A 15,439-nucleotide genomic window follows, 5' to 3' on the forward strand; every position below is an offset into this window, starting at 1 on the left:
CCGCTGCAAAGGGCGACAACATAAATAAATTTTCAGCAGATTCCCCCCCTTTCCCTTCTATGAACACTGCTTTAGGAACCAGGCCTTGTTCTTCAGACTCACGAAAGCAAAGTGGACATGAAGTTTCAGTGGCACAGATTTCACAAGTACATCTTTGAACAGGACTACGGGGCTGACTGGGCAGCGCGACAGCAGCTGCCATGCTGTTCCACAGGCACCAAGGGCAAAAATCCAACCTGCCCCGGGCCCTGTGATGCAGCAAACCCACCACAGAACCAGCTCACAGGTGAGATGAGTATCAGTCTCCAGTAAAATGTTTGCTTGTCCACCCTTGGAGCTAAAAGAAAGGCGCCTGGGTGGAGACACCACAAAGGAATGAGGAGTGCTGAGTTCAACGATGGGGAAATGCAAGTTAAAAAAAGTATAAAAAAAAAAAATCAAGCTAAAATATAGGATACAAATAAATTTTATCAAGAACACTGGCATGTGGCAATCTGAACTCAGATTTAATTTTTTTTTTCCTATTAAGGACAGGGAAATAAATTTAACATTCTAATGCTGTGTGCAAAACTGTTTCCCGATATCAAACTGATACATTTCACCATCTCACTGTAGTGTTTGGAATAGCAAGGTAGATGAATTGGTTTCCAGCATTACAGGCAACACTAGATAATACTCAAACAAGATAATGTAAACTTGATTGTTAAGGCAGCTGGTACTAACGCTGCACACAGGCACTGCCCAGTGCCCCTGACAGGAATGGGACACGTAGCACTTGAGGACGAGTCAAAAGAAAAGAGCATTACTGGACTAAATGATGCATACTGTCAAAATACTTTCCCTTTCACACAAACCATGAAATATTCGGACATCTAGAAAAATAATGCACCCACTCCTCCAACTTCTGCCTGTTCTTTTACAAATATTTCAAAATACTGATAAATAATGGTGACTGCAAGCAGAATGCCAGTGCCGGACCCGATGGCTCCGAGGAAGTCGGCCAGCACGGAAAGGGCGCCGATGCACAGGCCGCCAAACGCAGCTGCTGTGGGGATATACCTGCACCAAGACACACACAACAGAAGTATAATAGTCATCAATTTTCATCCAAGGATTCCAACAAGACATCTACTACTAAAATAACAACCAACCAACTAGAATGTTCAGCTACAAACACAGCGTTGCTCCACCATTAGCTCTATGTTCCCTATCTGCTCAAAGTAGAAACTACAATACTCACTGATAGGAAAGCTGTGTGAGTAACTGAACATTGGCCAAGCTTCAGAGTGTAACAATTTTATGTGTGTCTATGCTCCTATGTAACCTCCACAGACCAGAGTAACTGCTTTGACTTAAATGTGTAGAGATAAATCTGCCTTTCAATATGGATCTGCAGGCTTTGGAGGTAGCATCACCTTAGCTCAGTAATGGTGAACTAAGCACCTGTGAAAATCAAGATATCCTCCTTTTACAAACATGAAAGGGATTCAACCCAAATTCCCTCATTATGCCACTTAAACAGAAGACAGTGCAGTACCTACAGGTTAATCTCTTACTACCACTAAGAACATTTTTTGCATTACTAGGAAAGGTGATGGCTGGATGGGAAGAATCTTGGTATCTGCAGTGGAAACAGGCCTCAGATTTTTGCATGGACACCTGCTCTCGTTGACACCTCCCCAGCACTCTTAACCATCCAGCTGGAGGTCAGCATTTCCCTACCTGTTAAGCTCATGAACCATTGAAGTGTCCCGGTGGCCTCTCATCACCATTTGCTGTTCTTTGAGTTGCTTGGCAACCTGCAAAAAATGTAAATTTTATGAAACTGTGGCAATGTTTCATAGTCACCTGGTATTTAGTCAGAGTAGTAACTGACCAGTTAGTAGGTACTCAGCCCTAAATTAGAGGCAGTGTTTGAAAACATCCAGGCACATTTATCAGAACACCTACATCTTTTGCTGATGAGCCAGACACCTCAATCCAAGTCTTCGAGAAGAATGCACAGGATCCCAGCATAAATATTATATAAACTATTACATGGACGGGGTCCTCAAATATTGCACCCATGGATTCTGGAGGGGACAAGTAGTAGCACAGGCCACCAACGGGGTAAGAGCGAGCAGGGCCACCACCACTGACATCCTGCAAGAGGGGAAGAAAAAGGCCATTAGTTATTTCTTGCAGATCTCTCACATTTCTATCCTCTATTTAGAGAAGAATTCCTATTCATGTTTAAAACAGCTTTTACATACAAACGTTAGGAAGTAAGCAATCCAGTTTTCTGCTGGCGAGTTACCAAAGTTTCATAATAAAGTAACACATATAAATAATTCTATGCTGATAATAAAAGTGCTAAAATACTTACTGCCCACTGTCCTAGTAAGTTCACCAAGAAGTTGCCACTAAAACGAACAGACAACATCTGGGAAATGACGTAGAGGTTTGAAACCAAGGCAGACTGCAGGATGATGGGAATGTTGGAGGTGTAGAAGAGCTTGATGGGATAGCTGCTGTACTGCCCACGGTATCGTGCAGACTTGATGGGTAAATCAACACGGAATCCCTACGGGAAAGAGCACAAAGGCACCCATGGATTTCCAAGGCAGAAGGGATTGATTCCGTGTTTGCCCAAAAGCTGCTCATGGCCAAGGAGGTCTTGCTGAATAAACAAGCAGTGCAAGGTCTGAGGCAGTAAAGCCCAAAGGCTTTCTGCTACAGTCTGGACTACACATTTTAAGGGTTTATTAGCGTTACTGCTTGGTTGTATTACTTTCTTTTTACATAAACAGCATCTCCCATCTGCTACATTATATTCCTCTAAGACACACTTTATAGAACAGGGTTTGATAAAAGCTGTTAACAGCTTTTAACTTAACTAGCCACTTGACAACAGGCTTTGTCTTCTGAGCTAGGCTCTTACCTGAGCAGACCCAAGAAAAGCAACATGGATTTTAAAATGAAAGAGTTCAGGTTTTTGCCAACACTCTGATTCAACAGTTTAAAAAAAAAAAAAAAAACACAAAACAAAAAACACCAAACGAAAAAAAAAACCCACGTTTTAACTACACACAAAAAGAAAAAAAAAAATCACCATATGGATCTCCTTCAGTGTCCATATTAGTAAACACTTAAATTAAAAAAAAAAAAATCTAGCTAAGTATTTCAAGAAAATTAAGGAAAAAACAGTAAGCTAGGCACTAATTACAGTTGTTTTCTAGAACCAACCTGTATCATGCACACCCTAAAGAAACAAGGTTCTTTAGCTGTGTCCAAAGAGAATTCTTTTAAGTCAACTATGAAGATCAAGTATGTTATTTCTGTGATACAATCACTGCAGTTCCAGAAGCCATTTTTAGTAAAAATATTCCCATAGTGTGCACAGCATTTAATGGAATGTGAGATTACATCACTGTCTGAGAACCAGTACCTCTGGCTATAAAATGGACCAGCTGTACTGTCACAGAGGTATGTTACTGAAATACTAATACTGATATAAAAAGGAGTTTCTTACTCGAAGCTCAGATACTTCAGTTCCTCTAGTTTAACCTTTGCATTGCTCCCATGACTCCAGTGTCTAACATCCATGAGCTTCTACCTAGGCAGCTGCAGAGCTGCTAAGAGGAATTTCCCATTTTACCTGAAAATAGATGACTACAGCAAACACGAACACTGTAGCAATCAGGTTCATGAGATTGGGCAGGTTCTGTCGATAGAACGCCTCCCGCAGAGCCCGGACTTTGTCGGTCCGTGTGGCCAGCAGATGGAACAGGGCAATCACAGCACCCTCAAACTCTGTTCCTGCAGGACAAAACGTAAAAGGAATGTTAATCTGCAATTTAAACACACTTTTAAAAACAGTGTCTTTGTTTTGGCAGTTTTAAGAATGACACACAATCAGATATAATAGGACACAAATCTTGTTACCACAAATATATCACAATAGAGGATTCCATTTTAGCTTACAGAGTGTAGAATCATCTACCAAAAACTTCTCCTCCCAATCCCCTTTTAACCAGGAATAAATTCACACACATGAAAGAAATTTCTTTCTTTTCTGGGGGCAGGAGGATGATTAGAAGGAAGAAATAATAAACAGGGAGAAAAATAGTGTTAGAAAAGCAGTAGTAAAATGCAATAGACAGAACTACTAAAAATCAGGTGAAAAGGAAAGCAAACTAAAACAGCTCAGGATCTCAAATGTGTGTATTAAAGTAATTAAGTCATTGATGTAAAGAAGCTGCATCTTAACTTGGTATTTGTAGGGTCTCAGAAACCCAGATGTTGTCAAAGACTGGCTGAGGAATGAAGAGATGGGAGCCTCTCCAGCAGTAGGGATGGGTACAGTCCTGGGCTCCCTAGTTCAAGAGAGGGAGGGAACTACTGGAGAGTCCAATGGAGGGCTATGAAGATGGTGGGGGGACTGGAGTGTCTCTCTGACAGGGAAAGGCTGAGAGCTGGGGCTCTTTAGCCTGGAGAAGACTGAGAGAGGATCTTCTCAATGCTTATCAATATCTAAAGGGTAGGTGTCAAAAGGATGGGGCCAGACTTTTCAGTGGTGCCCAGCAATAGGAAAGGGGCAATGGGCACAAACTGGAAGACATGAAGTTCCACCTAAAGATAAGGAGAAACTTATTTGCTGTGATAGTACCAGATCCCTGGAAGAGGCTGCCCGGAGAGGTGGTGGAGTCTCTTTCTCTGGAGACTTTCAAAACCTGCCTGGGCATGTTCCTGTGCAATCTGCTGCTCATCTAATTCATCTAGATGAACCTGCTTTGGCAGGGGGGCTGCACTAGAAAATCTCAAGAGGTCCTTTCCAACTCCTACCATTCTGTGATTCTGTGAAACAATGCTAAAACAAGATTATTTCAGTTTGGCAATCCAAAAATGTTCAGTCAAGGGGCTTCAAGTCCCATTTTAACTACTATGATTCATATCAGCAAAGGCAAACTTGTAGGTTACTCATCTACACCAAAGTCACACAACATTTTCATCCTCCATGTTAGACAATTAACTTTAGAAGTTAATCATGACACATTAAAACCTTTTTTTAATATCCATCTGGTAAACACCTGATAGTTTATGTATATGTAGCTCCCCCAAAACATGTTATAACTCACTGCAGTCACCCACGTACCTCTGCCAGTGTTGATGGTAGTGGGACTAAAAGCTTTCCAGACAATGGTTTCACAGATGTTGGTAGCAATAAACAGGGAAATCCCAGACCCCAAGCCATAACCTTTCTGTAGCAACTCATCCAGCAGCAGCACAATCAATCCAGCAACAAACAGCTGTGGGAAAAGAAACAAAACTGAGCAGAAACAAGAATAAATCGAGTCAAGAATTAAGTATGAATTCCATATTTCAGTATTTTCATCAAGTTGGAGAGTGATCATTAAGTTTTTCATCTAAATATCCTTCCTGCAGTATTTCTGCCCTCTCACACACAAATGCATGCACATCTCACCTGGCAATGACCTCTGTGACTTTTCAACACTGGCACTAACAAACTGATTACTCAGTAAGCACTTTTTTCAAAAAAGTGTTTAAGTTTGTGTATTTACTGCTTAGCTCTACATGATAATGTCTCAAAGCTGCATCTGTGCCATTTAGTGATGTCTTCCATAGTACTGAACATTGGCTGTTGTTTTCAAAGTCCACCAATTCCTGCATTTCAAATCAAATAGTCCTATCTGAAAAATTTTTCATACTAACTATCCAAACTTTCTCCTCCTTTATGGAATATTTAGAATTTCTCATATATAGACAGATACAAAGGATGATGCTTTATAGCATTACAAATAAATAAAATGCAACCAGACATAGAAAGGTTTTTTCTTCCAGCTATAATGTATCTAACCAGTCTGTTACACACAAAATAGCTCATTACAAACCTGAATTATAATAAGAAGACAAATTCCAGCACCCATTTCAGCAGGACATTCCAGTCATAACATACACAATGGCTTGCCCAATGGTAATAATCATCCCAAATACTAAAACAAGAGAGAAAGCAAATCCTTTAAAAAAAATCTGCTGAAATCACCTACCAAAGAAATCTCACATCTAGTATCACTTAGGCAGGCTGCTTTCCCAAGAATAAAAATATGCTTATTATTTTTAATTGGAACAGTGCTTACATTTCTGAGCTCCATTGAACAAGGCTCTGTCTTTTGGAGTATCACCAACTTCAATGATCTTCGCTCCAGCTAGCAGCTGCATGATCAGACCAGAGGTCACGATGGGGGAGATACCCAATTCCATCAAAGTACCTAAACAGGAAGAAAATGAACACAACTGCCATTCAAGCATCTCTCCTAAAGAATTACACTCTGAGGACATCAGCTCTGTGTTCTGGTTTCACCAGGATAGAATCATAGAATCAATTTGCTGTTCAGGAAAGCTGCATTTCTGAAGAAGGCTGCAGCACCTGACTCCATGAGAACAAAGTTGGTAAGACACTTTGGGTTTGCTTCTGGCCAGCCATGGTATGTGTGTCTGCATCATGATCAAGGTTTTCAGCAGTTTTGAGTTGACCAGGCGCTGAAGCTCAGAGGAGTGAAAGCCAGGGCAGTTGGCCCAAGCAGGCCAACAGAAGCATTCCATGCCATAAACATCACACTCGCTACAAATTAAGAAGTTTATTTGGGACAGTCTCTTCTCCTGATGGCCACCAGCCCAGGAGGGTCTCACCCATCAGTCTGCCCCAGAGGCCTCCTCTCCTGTCTGCTGTGACCACTGTGCTTTCTCTAGAGCTGTGGTGGCAGTTGGACATCTTGCATTCACTGCTGGGAGTGCACAGCTCACAACCAGTGTGCACGGGCTGACCATAACTTTGTTTACTTTCTGCTGGTATTAATAATAAACCCCCTGATATTATTGTTTTGACAGTCTGTTGGAAGGTTTCTGACCTATGAGGAACATTATTCATCACACTTCAAACATGTATATTCCACTACAGGTATAATCAAAACAAAGACTGTTACCTCCTCACAAAGGAAGGCTGCCCTGTTAAAATCTGTAATTTTGAAGGCAGCATTAAAACATGGAGTTTTTCACTTCAGGTATTTTTGTGAAACCATGCTACCACTAAAGGTCAAAACATACTGCAGCTCTGCTTTTTGGGATATCATATCAAGCAACCTTTCATTGGAAAGCATCTTGTCCCTGGTCATTTACTCTGTCAGTTCTTCAGCTGTCACATTTTCCAAAAGTTTAATTTTGAAGACCACAGGAAAGATGGTGCAGAGCCACAGTGGCTGCTATTGCCACTCTAGGAATGCCTGGCTCTCATGAGCAGAGAAGTTTGTTAAGAACAAGTTCAGGATGAAAACAAACGCATCATTAAGATGCTCTACTGTGCAACTCACTGAGTGCCACAATGTCCTTGAGGTATCAACTTCCAGCTGTATACAACTCTTCTTTAGGGCAACTATCATTCTGTATTTCCCTTTCCCCATATGTCAGTAATTTATTCAGAAACTGCTTCTGGCAACTTCTGCCAGTAATTTATTTGGAAATTTTGAGTTTTATGTGCTGCTTAATACTGTTGGTTGCCCCTTCCTTCTTACATTATAAGGAAAAAGGGACTATCTGTTCCCTATCCACTTTTTTCCACAAAGACTTAAACGACATTTGGGATATGCACATTTCATGGCAAAGAATCCTTATTTTCTTAGGATCCCTTCCTATAGGTTAATATCTCCCTTAGATTCTCCCTGGTGCCTTTTCCTGAGTGGCTGCCTTTTTTTTTTTCCCAGTTCTACAATACCCTTTGTGACATGTTAAATTAGAACTGCATGTAATATTCAATTTGTGGCACCTTACAGTTTTGTACAGCTATCTCTTCCTGTCTTTTCAACCAGTTCTTAAGCTGCTGGGTCTTTCCTCTCATCCTGAAATAGCTTAATTTCCTGAAGAGCCTTTAATTGAAATAATTTGAATTTGTTTTTAAGCACCTCTCCTATTGTATGGAGTCTTCATTTTTGCCTAACTACTGGAGTCCTCATTTCAGTTCCAATTTTTTAAAATTTTAAGCATTATTGCACAACTTTTTTTTTTTAGTGTTTTCTCTGCTATAAATGTAAAACATTAAAGTATTAAAGTCATTATAATAATGTGATTCTTTCCTACCTGCATCCTACAGCCTACACACTGCTCAGTACTAGGTAAATATCATGTCACCTCTCGGGGAAATCTCTGCTTCTCCAACAGCACGAAAATTAGAACTTCAAAAGCTCTTTACCTCACATCCTCCAATGACGTCTAGTCAGTTGACTTGAGCACAAATTAACTTTCCCACTTGGGCTTTTTGTTGCCTTTACAGTCTCTCTAGTCTTTCCTTGGCCACTGTTACCATTCTGTCTGGGTAGTGGATAAGTATATTTGGTATCAGACGTTGCTAGTGAGACACAGCTTTTTATATGCAAATTCTGCAGTAGAGTTTAAAACAGATAACTTATTTACCTTAATTTATCATCTTCATTGGAGTGACAAAACTTGCCATTCCTAAATAATTTGTACTTTCATATTAGAGGGTTCCATCGATTTCCTTCCTTCCAGCCAGTTTTCCAAGATACAGATGAGGTCAGTGTCCTCATTTAGAGACGTGCATCCAGGTCACTCATCTTAAATTTCAGACTTCTAGCATTAAAGTCTTCTTACACATTCGGTTTGGATTCACTTGTCTAGTCTAAAGTTAGTTACTTTGGCTTTGCTAACTATAAAATTAATCATCTCTGCCCTTAGCTTTCCCACCTATAAAATTACTCACCCAGGATGTTGCCAAAATACGGGGTGTAACTGGCTTGCACACATCAGGTGTTTCTTACTCACCACTCAGTACTGCAAATAGTGCTGTTCATAAGTGGTGGGGCAGAAGATTCCAACCCATATATTATTCAGAAAGAGACTGCTCTACAGTTTGAGACAGAATCATCCCTAAACTTGAGAACCAAGGCTAATCTCATCTGCACTTCAAAGGAAAGCCTATTCCTAAGATGAAGTACTCCTCAAGTATCAGCTGATTTTAATTACAGCTGTGTTAAGAACTTCACAAAGTGTTTCAACATGACATCTGGGTTGTATGAAATTTAACAGCCAAGTGTTTTAATCCTGGCCTGTTTATACTGCTACAAAACAGAGAGAAAGGAAATAATCTACTAACCTCTGTTTGATGCAAGAATGACTCGCATCCAGTAGAATGGGTCTGCAGAATCCGATGACATGATTCCAAACAAAGGGATCTGTCCAAGTGCACAGCAGTATCATTAAGCAGATAGATAAGGAAAGCTTCTGTTAATCCAAAAATTGTAATGATTCAACTGTTCTGATGTTCAATATCAGTTATTCTAACTTTTTTAAAAATTAAACCTGAGCATACAATAACAGAGACACTGACACCATCTATTTTCATTCCTCCAGCTGGGCTGTGACGTGGAGGACTGAACCACATCAGCCAAGACCCTTCTGCAGGAAGGAGCAGAAACTCCTCCAAGTCAGTCAGTGCACAGCAACCAGATTACTGAGGCTGATGTAAATGCCTGACATATGTGACTCTGGATAACACAGCCTCCCAAAAGAAAAGAAAAAACATAAAATAAGTTAACCACCACAAAACATTAGCAGGATGGGGAAAAATATCAAATGGTATTCCATTATTTATTTAACCAAAATTTTTGCAGCAATTTTAAGCTAAAAAAAAAAAAATCTTTAGGAAAATGTATTAAAAAAAAAAAAAAAACCACCAGAAGAAATCAGGTTTTTTTTTTGTTTTGGTGGTTTTGGTTTTTTGTTTGTTTGTATTTTAATGGTCCTAAACAGAATTTCTTCTCAGTACAAATTAAAGCTACAGCATAAACTACAATGTAAGTATCTTCCTTCAGCAAGTTTAGATATTCAAATTCTACAGCTGAGAATATGTTTTAAAATATCCCATACATATACATTAAAAAAAAAAAAATCCAAACACTTTGTGTTTACAGCCCAAGTATAGGTTCTAGGAAATCCTGAAACTGTGAGGAAAAAAGACAGTGTAAATGTTTACAAAGACCTGTATTTTGGAGAAAGTTCTGAATGGCAACTTAAACATCCTAGCAAAACATTTTTCTGCAATCTTTAAAACTCATCAGCTTGTTAAAGAGAACTCAGGTTAGAAGAGTCAGTTTAGTTCACTTTCAGACTTGCTGTTGCCAAAATTTATATTTATGTGTGAACAGAGGGTAAAGAATGTATAATATTGCTTGGTTTGTTTTAGACTACTCAGTGAGAGTACCTAGCTTGGGTGCTTGTGCTGCAGCCAGTATCATCATTTGATAGGAACTGTCATGTAACAAGAAAAAACATTACATATTTTAAACTAACAGAAAACATTCGTTTCTGAAAATATATACAATCAACAATAAAATACTTCAGAGAACCTGGTTTAACTGAACTTTAAATACTTAACCATAAAAATACATAGTTGAAACCGGTAGGTCATGAAACAAGAACATCTCACACTTTTAGCATTCTGCTGTAGGTGACCAGAATGTACATTTTCTGGAGCAGAGCAAACCTGGACACCTACCTGGCAGCACACCAAGAAAATGAAGAGTGTGATAGCTGTCCATAGTACCTTCTCTCTGAACTGGATCTACAGAACAGATTGGAGAGGTTAAGGGGTGCCTCGTACAGAGGATTTAAACACAGTAAATGTGAAGATACTGATCCAGAAAACATAAATTCTCATTAGAATTTTAGTCTGATTTCAGTTTTGAAAGAGTCATGGGCTTCTGTGTAGTCAAAGAAAAATTTGGTATCTGGCAGACAGCATAGCTGACATTTAGTCAGTAGAATATGTTTTATATATAGTATTATAACACGGAAATATTTACAGAAAAGCAACAGCACGCCTAAACACATGGACATATCAGAACAAACATGAAAGAATCAATGCAAAAAGCTTATCTTCAGTCGTTAGTGCTCTAGGCTTCAACAGATTAGAGGCACTGTTTTGTAAGGCTGGAAGTTACTAAATAAAGAATTATAAAGTTTTTAGAGATTTAACTGCTGTGAAGAAAAGTGATGAAAACCAGAAGAACCATGAGTTTTGGACAGCAATTCAGAATACTTAGAATTAAGTTCTTCAAAGTTGTGTTGGAGGAAGCTTACATTCACTATTATATATTCACAGACAAAGACCACTAAATATTTTTTAAAGACTTTTTTTTCCCTCCAAAATATTTCTATCAATGTAGATTAGATACTACTTGAAAAAGAATATCAGATCAATGATTAGTCACTAATACATTGAAGACAATCACAGGGTCACTACATTTGAGGCAACTGTAACTAGTGGCAGAAGGGAAGAATAACAAGGTTCAAGTTTGAACCAGAGATTACTCAAAGCCAAAATGCAGCATTATGTTCAAGTTCCCACCTCTCCTCCACGGACTGTAAACATTAGGATAATTGTGTTCACTGCAGGCAAGAGTACAGCAGCTACTAAAACACAACATGAAGTAATATGTAAGATAGATACAGAAGATACTGATAGAAGATAGATACTAGCTTTCTGTTTCCAACCACTGAATCTGCCCTAGAGTGGTAACAAGAAAAAGGATTAGTGCCTGATTTTATAGGTACTAAACACCCACAAAAGAGAAACTACAAACCAATGCAGCAGCACAGCCTCCCAAGCCAAAGAAAACTCAGAAGCAGTCCGTATCTTTATAAGTGAAAGCATGCACTTACTCAGAAGCAATATAATCCCCATAATTTAATCTATTTACTGATACTGCCTCGCTTTTAAAAGAGGCCAGATGCTAAAATGACTTACAGTACAAAGCTTAAAAAAGAAAAAATAGTGACAGCAACAAACCAACTCAAACAGTATCATGAGTTAGACTTTAAGCAGTGCTGACCCATTTTACCAATTGCTGTTTGAATTCCGTAATTCAGATTTTAGGCACAGACTTTTAAAAAGAAAAATGCTTAGCCAAATTATCTCTGCAGCCCAGCAGTTAACCTTAGCTTCTGAGGCACCAGTCAAGCTCCAGAACTGCTCCAGCTCTCTCTGTAGCTGCAGTGAATATGAGCAATAGGGAAATTCTGCATCACCCAAATCATAGTTATTCACAAGGGAAACAGTCTCTATGAATCCAAAAGGTAAAAAAGAAAAATGAGACATCTGAATCCATATGCCAGGAACAGCAAAAGACAGACTGGTACCAAAATATTCCAGCCACAAATGGTAATGAGCACAGGGACAGCAAGTACATTTCAGCATCTGATCAGATTCAATGGGACATTTTATTCCTTTGACATTTTTCTTAAAACTTGTGAAAATGACGGGACTTCAGCATCATCTTCTTGGTGTTCTGAACAGCGTGTTCTACTCAGAAAAATCTGTGCATATGAGGGAAATATGAACCCTGCAAATACTGCTAGCTACAAAAGTAGCAATTGCTTCTGGTAATCAAGTTGGGCAAAACACAAAAGCAACACTCCCTAGTGACAGAAAAAGCTGACTTCCCTCATCAACAGCAGCAAAATGATTCCATGAGAGCCCAGCTGAACCAAATCTTCATCTTCACTTAACAATCAATACAAGTTTAAAGAAAATGGATTTCTTTTTCTATTTTGTTGTCTTCATGTCTTGTCCTGGCCTTAATCAACCCACTAAAACCATTACTAATAGTGTCTGCCAGTGCCAGCTTGCAAGAAAACAATAAATAACAAAGAATTACAGTTACATAGAATGACCTGGGTCACCTGATAAATGACACACAAGCAAGGAACCTAACTTGAAATGGGCAAATGTCACTTTAGCCTAGGAAAGAGGCTCCCAATTGTATTTTCACTTCAAATTTGTACAAAGTTGGCAACTGGCAGCCATTGCCTAGACAGTGACCTAGATAGGAATAAAGACAAAGTGACCCAAATAGAGAGGACAGGAACCTCTCTGGGCATCCCTCACCTGCTTATGGAGGATATGGACAGATCAAGCCCCTCTTCCTCTCTGCCAAATAGAAAGGGAGGGAGAGAGAGAGAAAAACCACAACTACCAAGGAGCTTTACAGACACATCAGTATCTGCAGAGTTCTCTTAGCTTCCTCTTCCCATCCATTTAATTAGATGAAAGTGAGATGGATGTAACCAGCTAATCACAGAGATGCCATGAACTGAAGACTGCACAAAGCTTTGCTGCTGCTGAAACAAAGATGGGTACCTTCCACCACGTCCAAACCTTAGCACAGGCTATGGCTCTGCAGATGCCTGCTCTGAAGACCTGAGTAATTTGTTTGAAACCTGTCCCAGGAAGGAGCATGCTGGAAAGCAACAAGGGAAGAGAGATGTAGCAAAAAGCCGGGGGATAAATACCAATCTTTTTACTGATCAGTCCCAGAGGGAAATCATCAGCAGTTTTCACTGTATCTTCCCCATTCATTCCAGCAGGCTCAGCTATGGCTACTGGCACAAACATCTCTGCATCCACCTCTACCCTTTGGGAATCTCTAATCAACAAAAGAGGGTTCTCCCAGGTGGTGTCACGTTCCCAGCTATGCTCTTCCTTTTAAAAATACCAAAATCAACATTTAACTCTTCAAGGAATTTTCATGCCAGGCACAACAATGACTAAGAGGTAAATGTGTTAAGTTAGAAACTTTGTCACCCAGGTGCTAAGTGCCTGCTTAACTTTTGGAATTAAAAAATGTTGAGACAAGGCAGGTCTCTTCTGATCTGCAGATATTAACTAATTTTAAGCCAGAAAATGTGTGGAGAAATGGGAGGAGCTTCTAGGGCTAGGGGAATAGAGAAATCAGTCATATAGTCTGACTATACATGATAAGAGATCATATATAGTCAGAATAGTGTCACATCCAGTAGGTGAACAAGGAGCAACTACCTGAACTGTAGTTATCAAGATGAATCACAGCTATGGAAGCCTGAGAATATTTTATGGGAAAGGAAGAACTAAATTTATGGTTCCTGAATTACAGCACGAGCCTTTTCAAAGTAATATACAATCCAGCCCAAAGCTGGACCAGTACTCAAATCCAACAGTGGTATCCACATGAAAAAAAAAAAAGCTTCATTTAATTTATTTTAACATACTAGAACAGAGTTCTCAAACTGGGCTGCAACTAAATAAACTTAGTGTCTAGAGATGAAACTTTGTAAAAGAAAAAAGGCATAATTACTAAGTGGAACAACATCAGAAGGTTGTTAAGAATTGATCATGGTCATCTTTTACTCTAGCATGAATTCCACCTCCTCCAAAGAATATATCCTACTCCAGGGCCCACTGTCTGTATTGATGTTGAGAGTGTGAACTCGAACAGCACAACATTCTCTTATCTTTAAGCTAATGAAAGTTAGCACATCACACGGCACTCACTTTTCTTTCCGGTTTCTGGATTTCAGGTAACACTGCACAGAATGGCTTAATGACTTCTAAAAATTTTACTGTTCCAGAAAAACAAACACACACAAAAGAGAAAAAAAATACATTAATGAAACTTTGTGAGTTTATAAAACTTCATACAACTTTATTTAACTTCTAAGAGAAAAAAATAAGTGTAAGTAGCACCCTATGAGCAAATTACTTCCTCATGACACGCTGTAATCCAATGTCTGGAAACTAGTGCCCTCTTAAAACAGTTGAAAACAGGGCAAAAACGTGCAAGAGAATTCTTCTTCTAATCATATTGGGCCCTTTTTTATCCCACATCTGAAACCATATTATATGAGTAGTGACACTGTTTTATGTCACCAGAAGTGAACTAAATTGTGCTCCATCTAAAAATAAATTGACCCACTATCAGTCTGTGCTAGTTAAACGCAGACGCAAAGGATACTGACATCAAAAAGTATCCATTTAGAGACTAGCATCTTGTGTTTTACACAAGTATTTAGCCGAGAAAACAATTCAATTGATAAAATGATTAGAAATCGTTATTTAAATCACTGCAACACATTCTGATCAGAACTTCATTTTTGTTTTGTTTTGTTTTTTTTTTTTTTAACTTTTGGTATCTATCTCTTTACAGCTTCTCTTTTAAAAAACACAGAAGATATCAACAGTTGGAGCATTTTTTTTCTGAAATAAATAAATAACCAAAGCACACGTGCTTGGTGGGGAATTTCTACTCCAAAACGCACTTATTATTCCCAGCTTCGACACATGCAGATAGCCACAGAAAACAAGCACCGGCACCTCTCCAAAGAGAAGGCTTTTATTACACTGCAATCCAAGCTCAGTAACATTTGGGTGGAAATGCCAGGTTTACTTTTACACTCTGCTGTGACCTATTGCTCCTGCATCCACCCCAAGCCCCCGAGCAGCCCATCAGCATGCGCATCTTGCTCCGCAGGAGGAGGCACGGCTCCTGTCTGAAAACACTGAGGCCAGAGGGGGGAAAAACCCCCACAGAGGCAGCCCTGCCCGAAGCGGTGCCTC

At 39.4% G+C, this 15,439-nt stretch overlaps 1 protein-coding gene across 1 annotated transcript; it reads right to left on the reverse strand.

Annotated features, from left to right (window-relative positions):
* Positions 1 to 678: 678 nt before the first annotated feature.
* Positions 679 to 14,455, reverse strand: SEC61A2 (Sec61 alpha 2 subunit (S. cerevisiae); the record flags this gene model as incomplete). Its single annotated transcript, XM_008943439.1, is given in 12 exon segments — positions 679 to 1,059; positions 1,723 to 1,799; positions 1,951 to 2,142; positions 2,366 to 2,563; positions 3,638 to 3,798; positions 5,135 to 5,288; positions 5,892 to 5,937; positions 5,939 to 5,993; positions 6,138 to 6,269; positions 9,164 to 9,242; positions 10,565 to 10,630; positions 14,378 to 14,455. Coding segments are annotated over 12 exon segments (1,425 nt in total), but the record flags the coding sequence as incomplete, so codon positions are not given.
* Positions 14,456 to 15,439: the final 984 nt, after the last annotated feature.

This window comes from Merops nubicus, unplaced genomic scaffold (genome assembly GCF_000691845.1).
Source record: "Merops nubicus isolate BGI_N331 unplaced genomic scaffold, ASM69184v1 scaffold13107, whole genome shotgun sequence".
Lineage (NCBI taxonomy): Eukaryota > Metazoa > Chordata > Aves > Coraciiformes > Meropidae > Merops > Merops nubicus.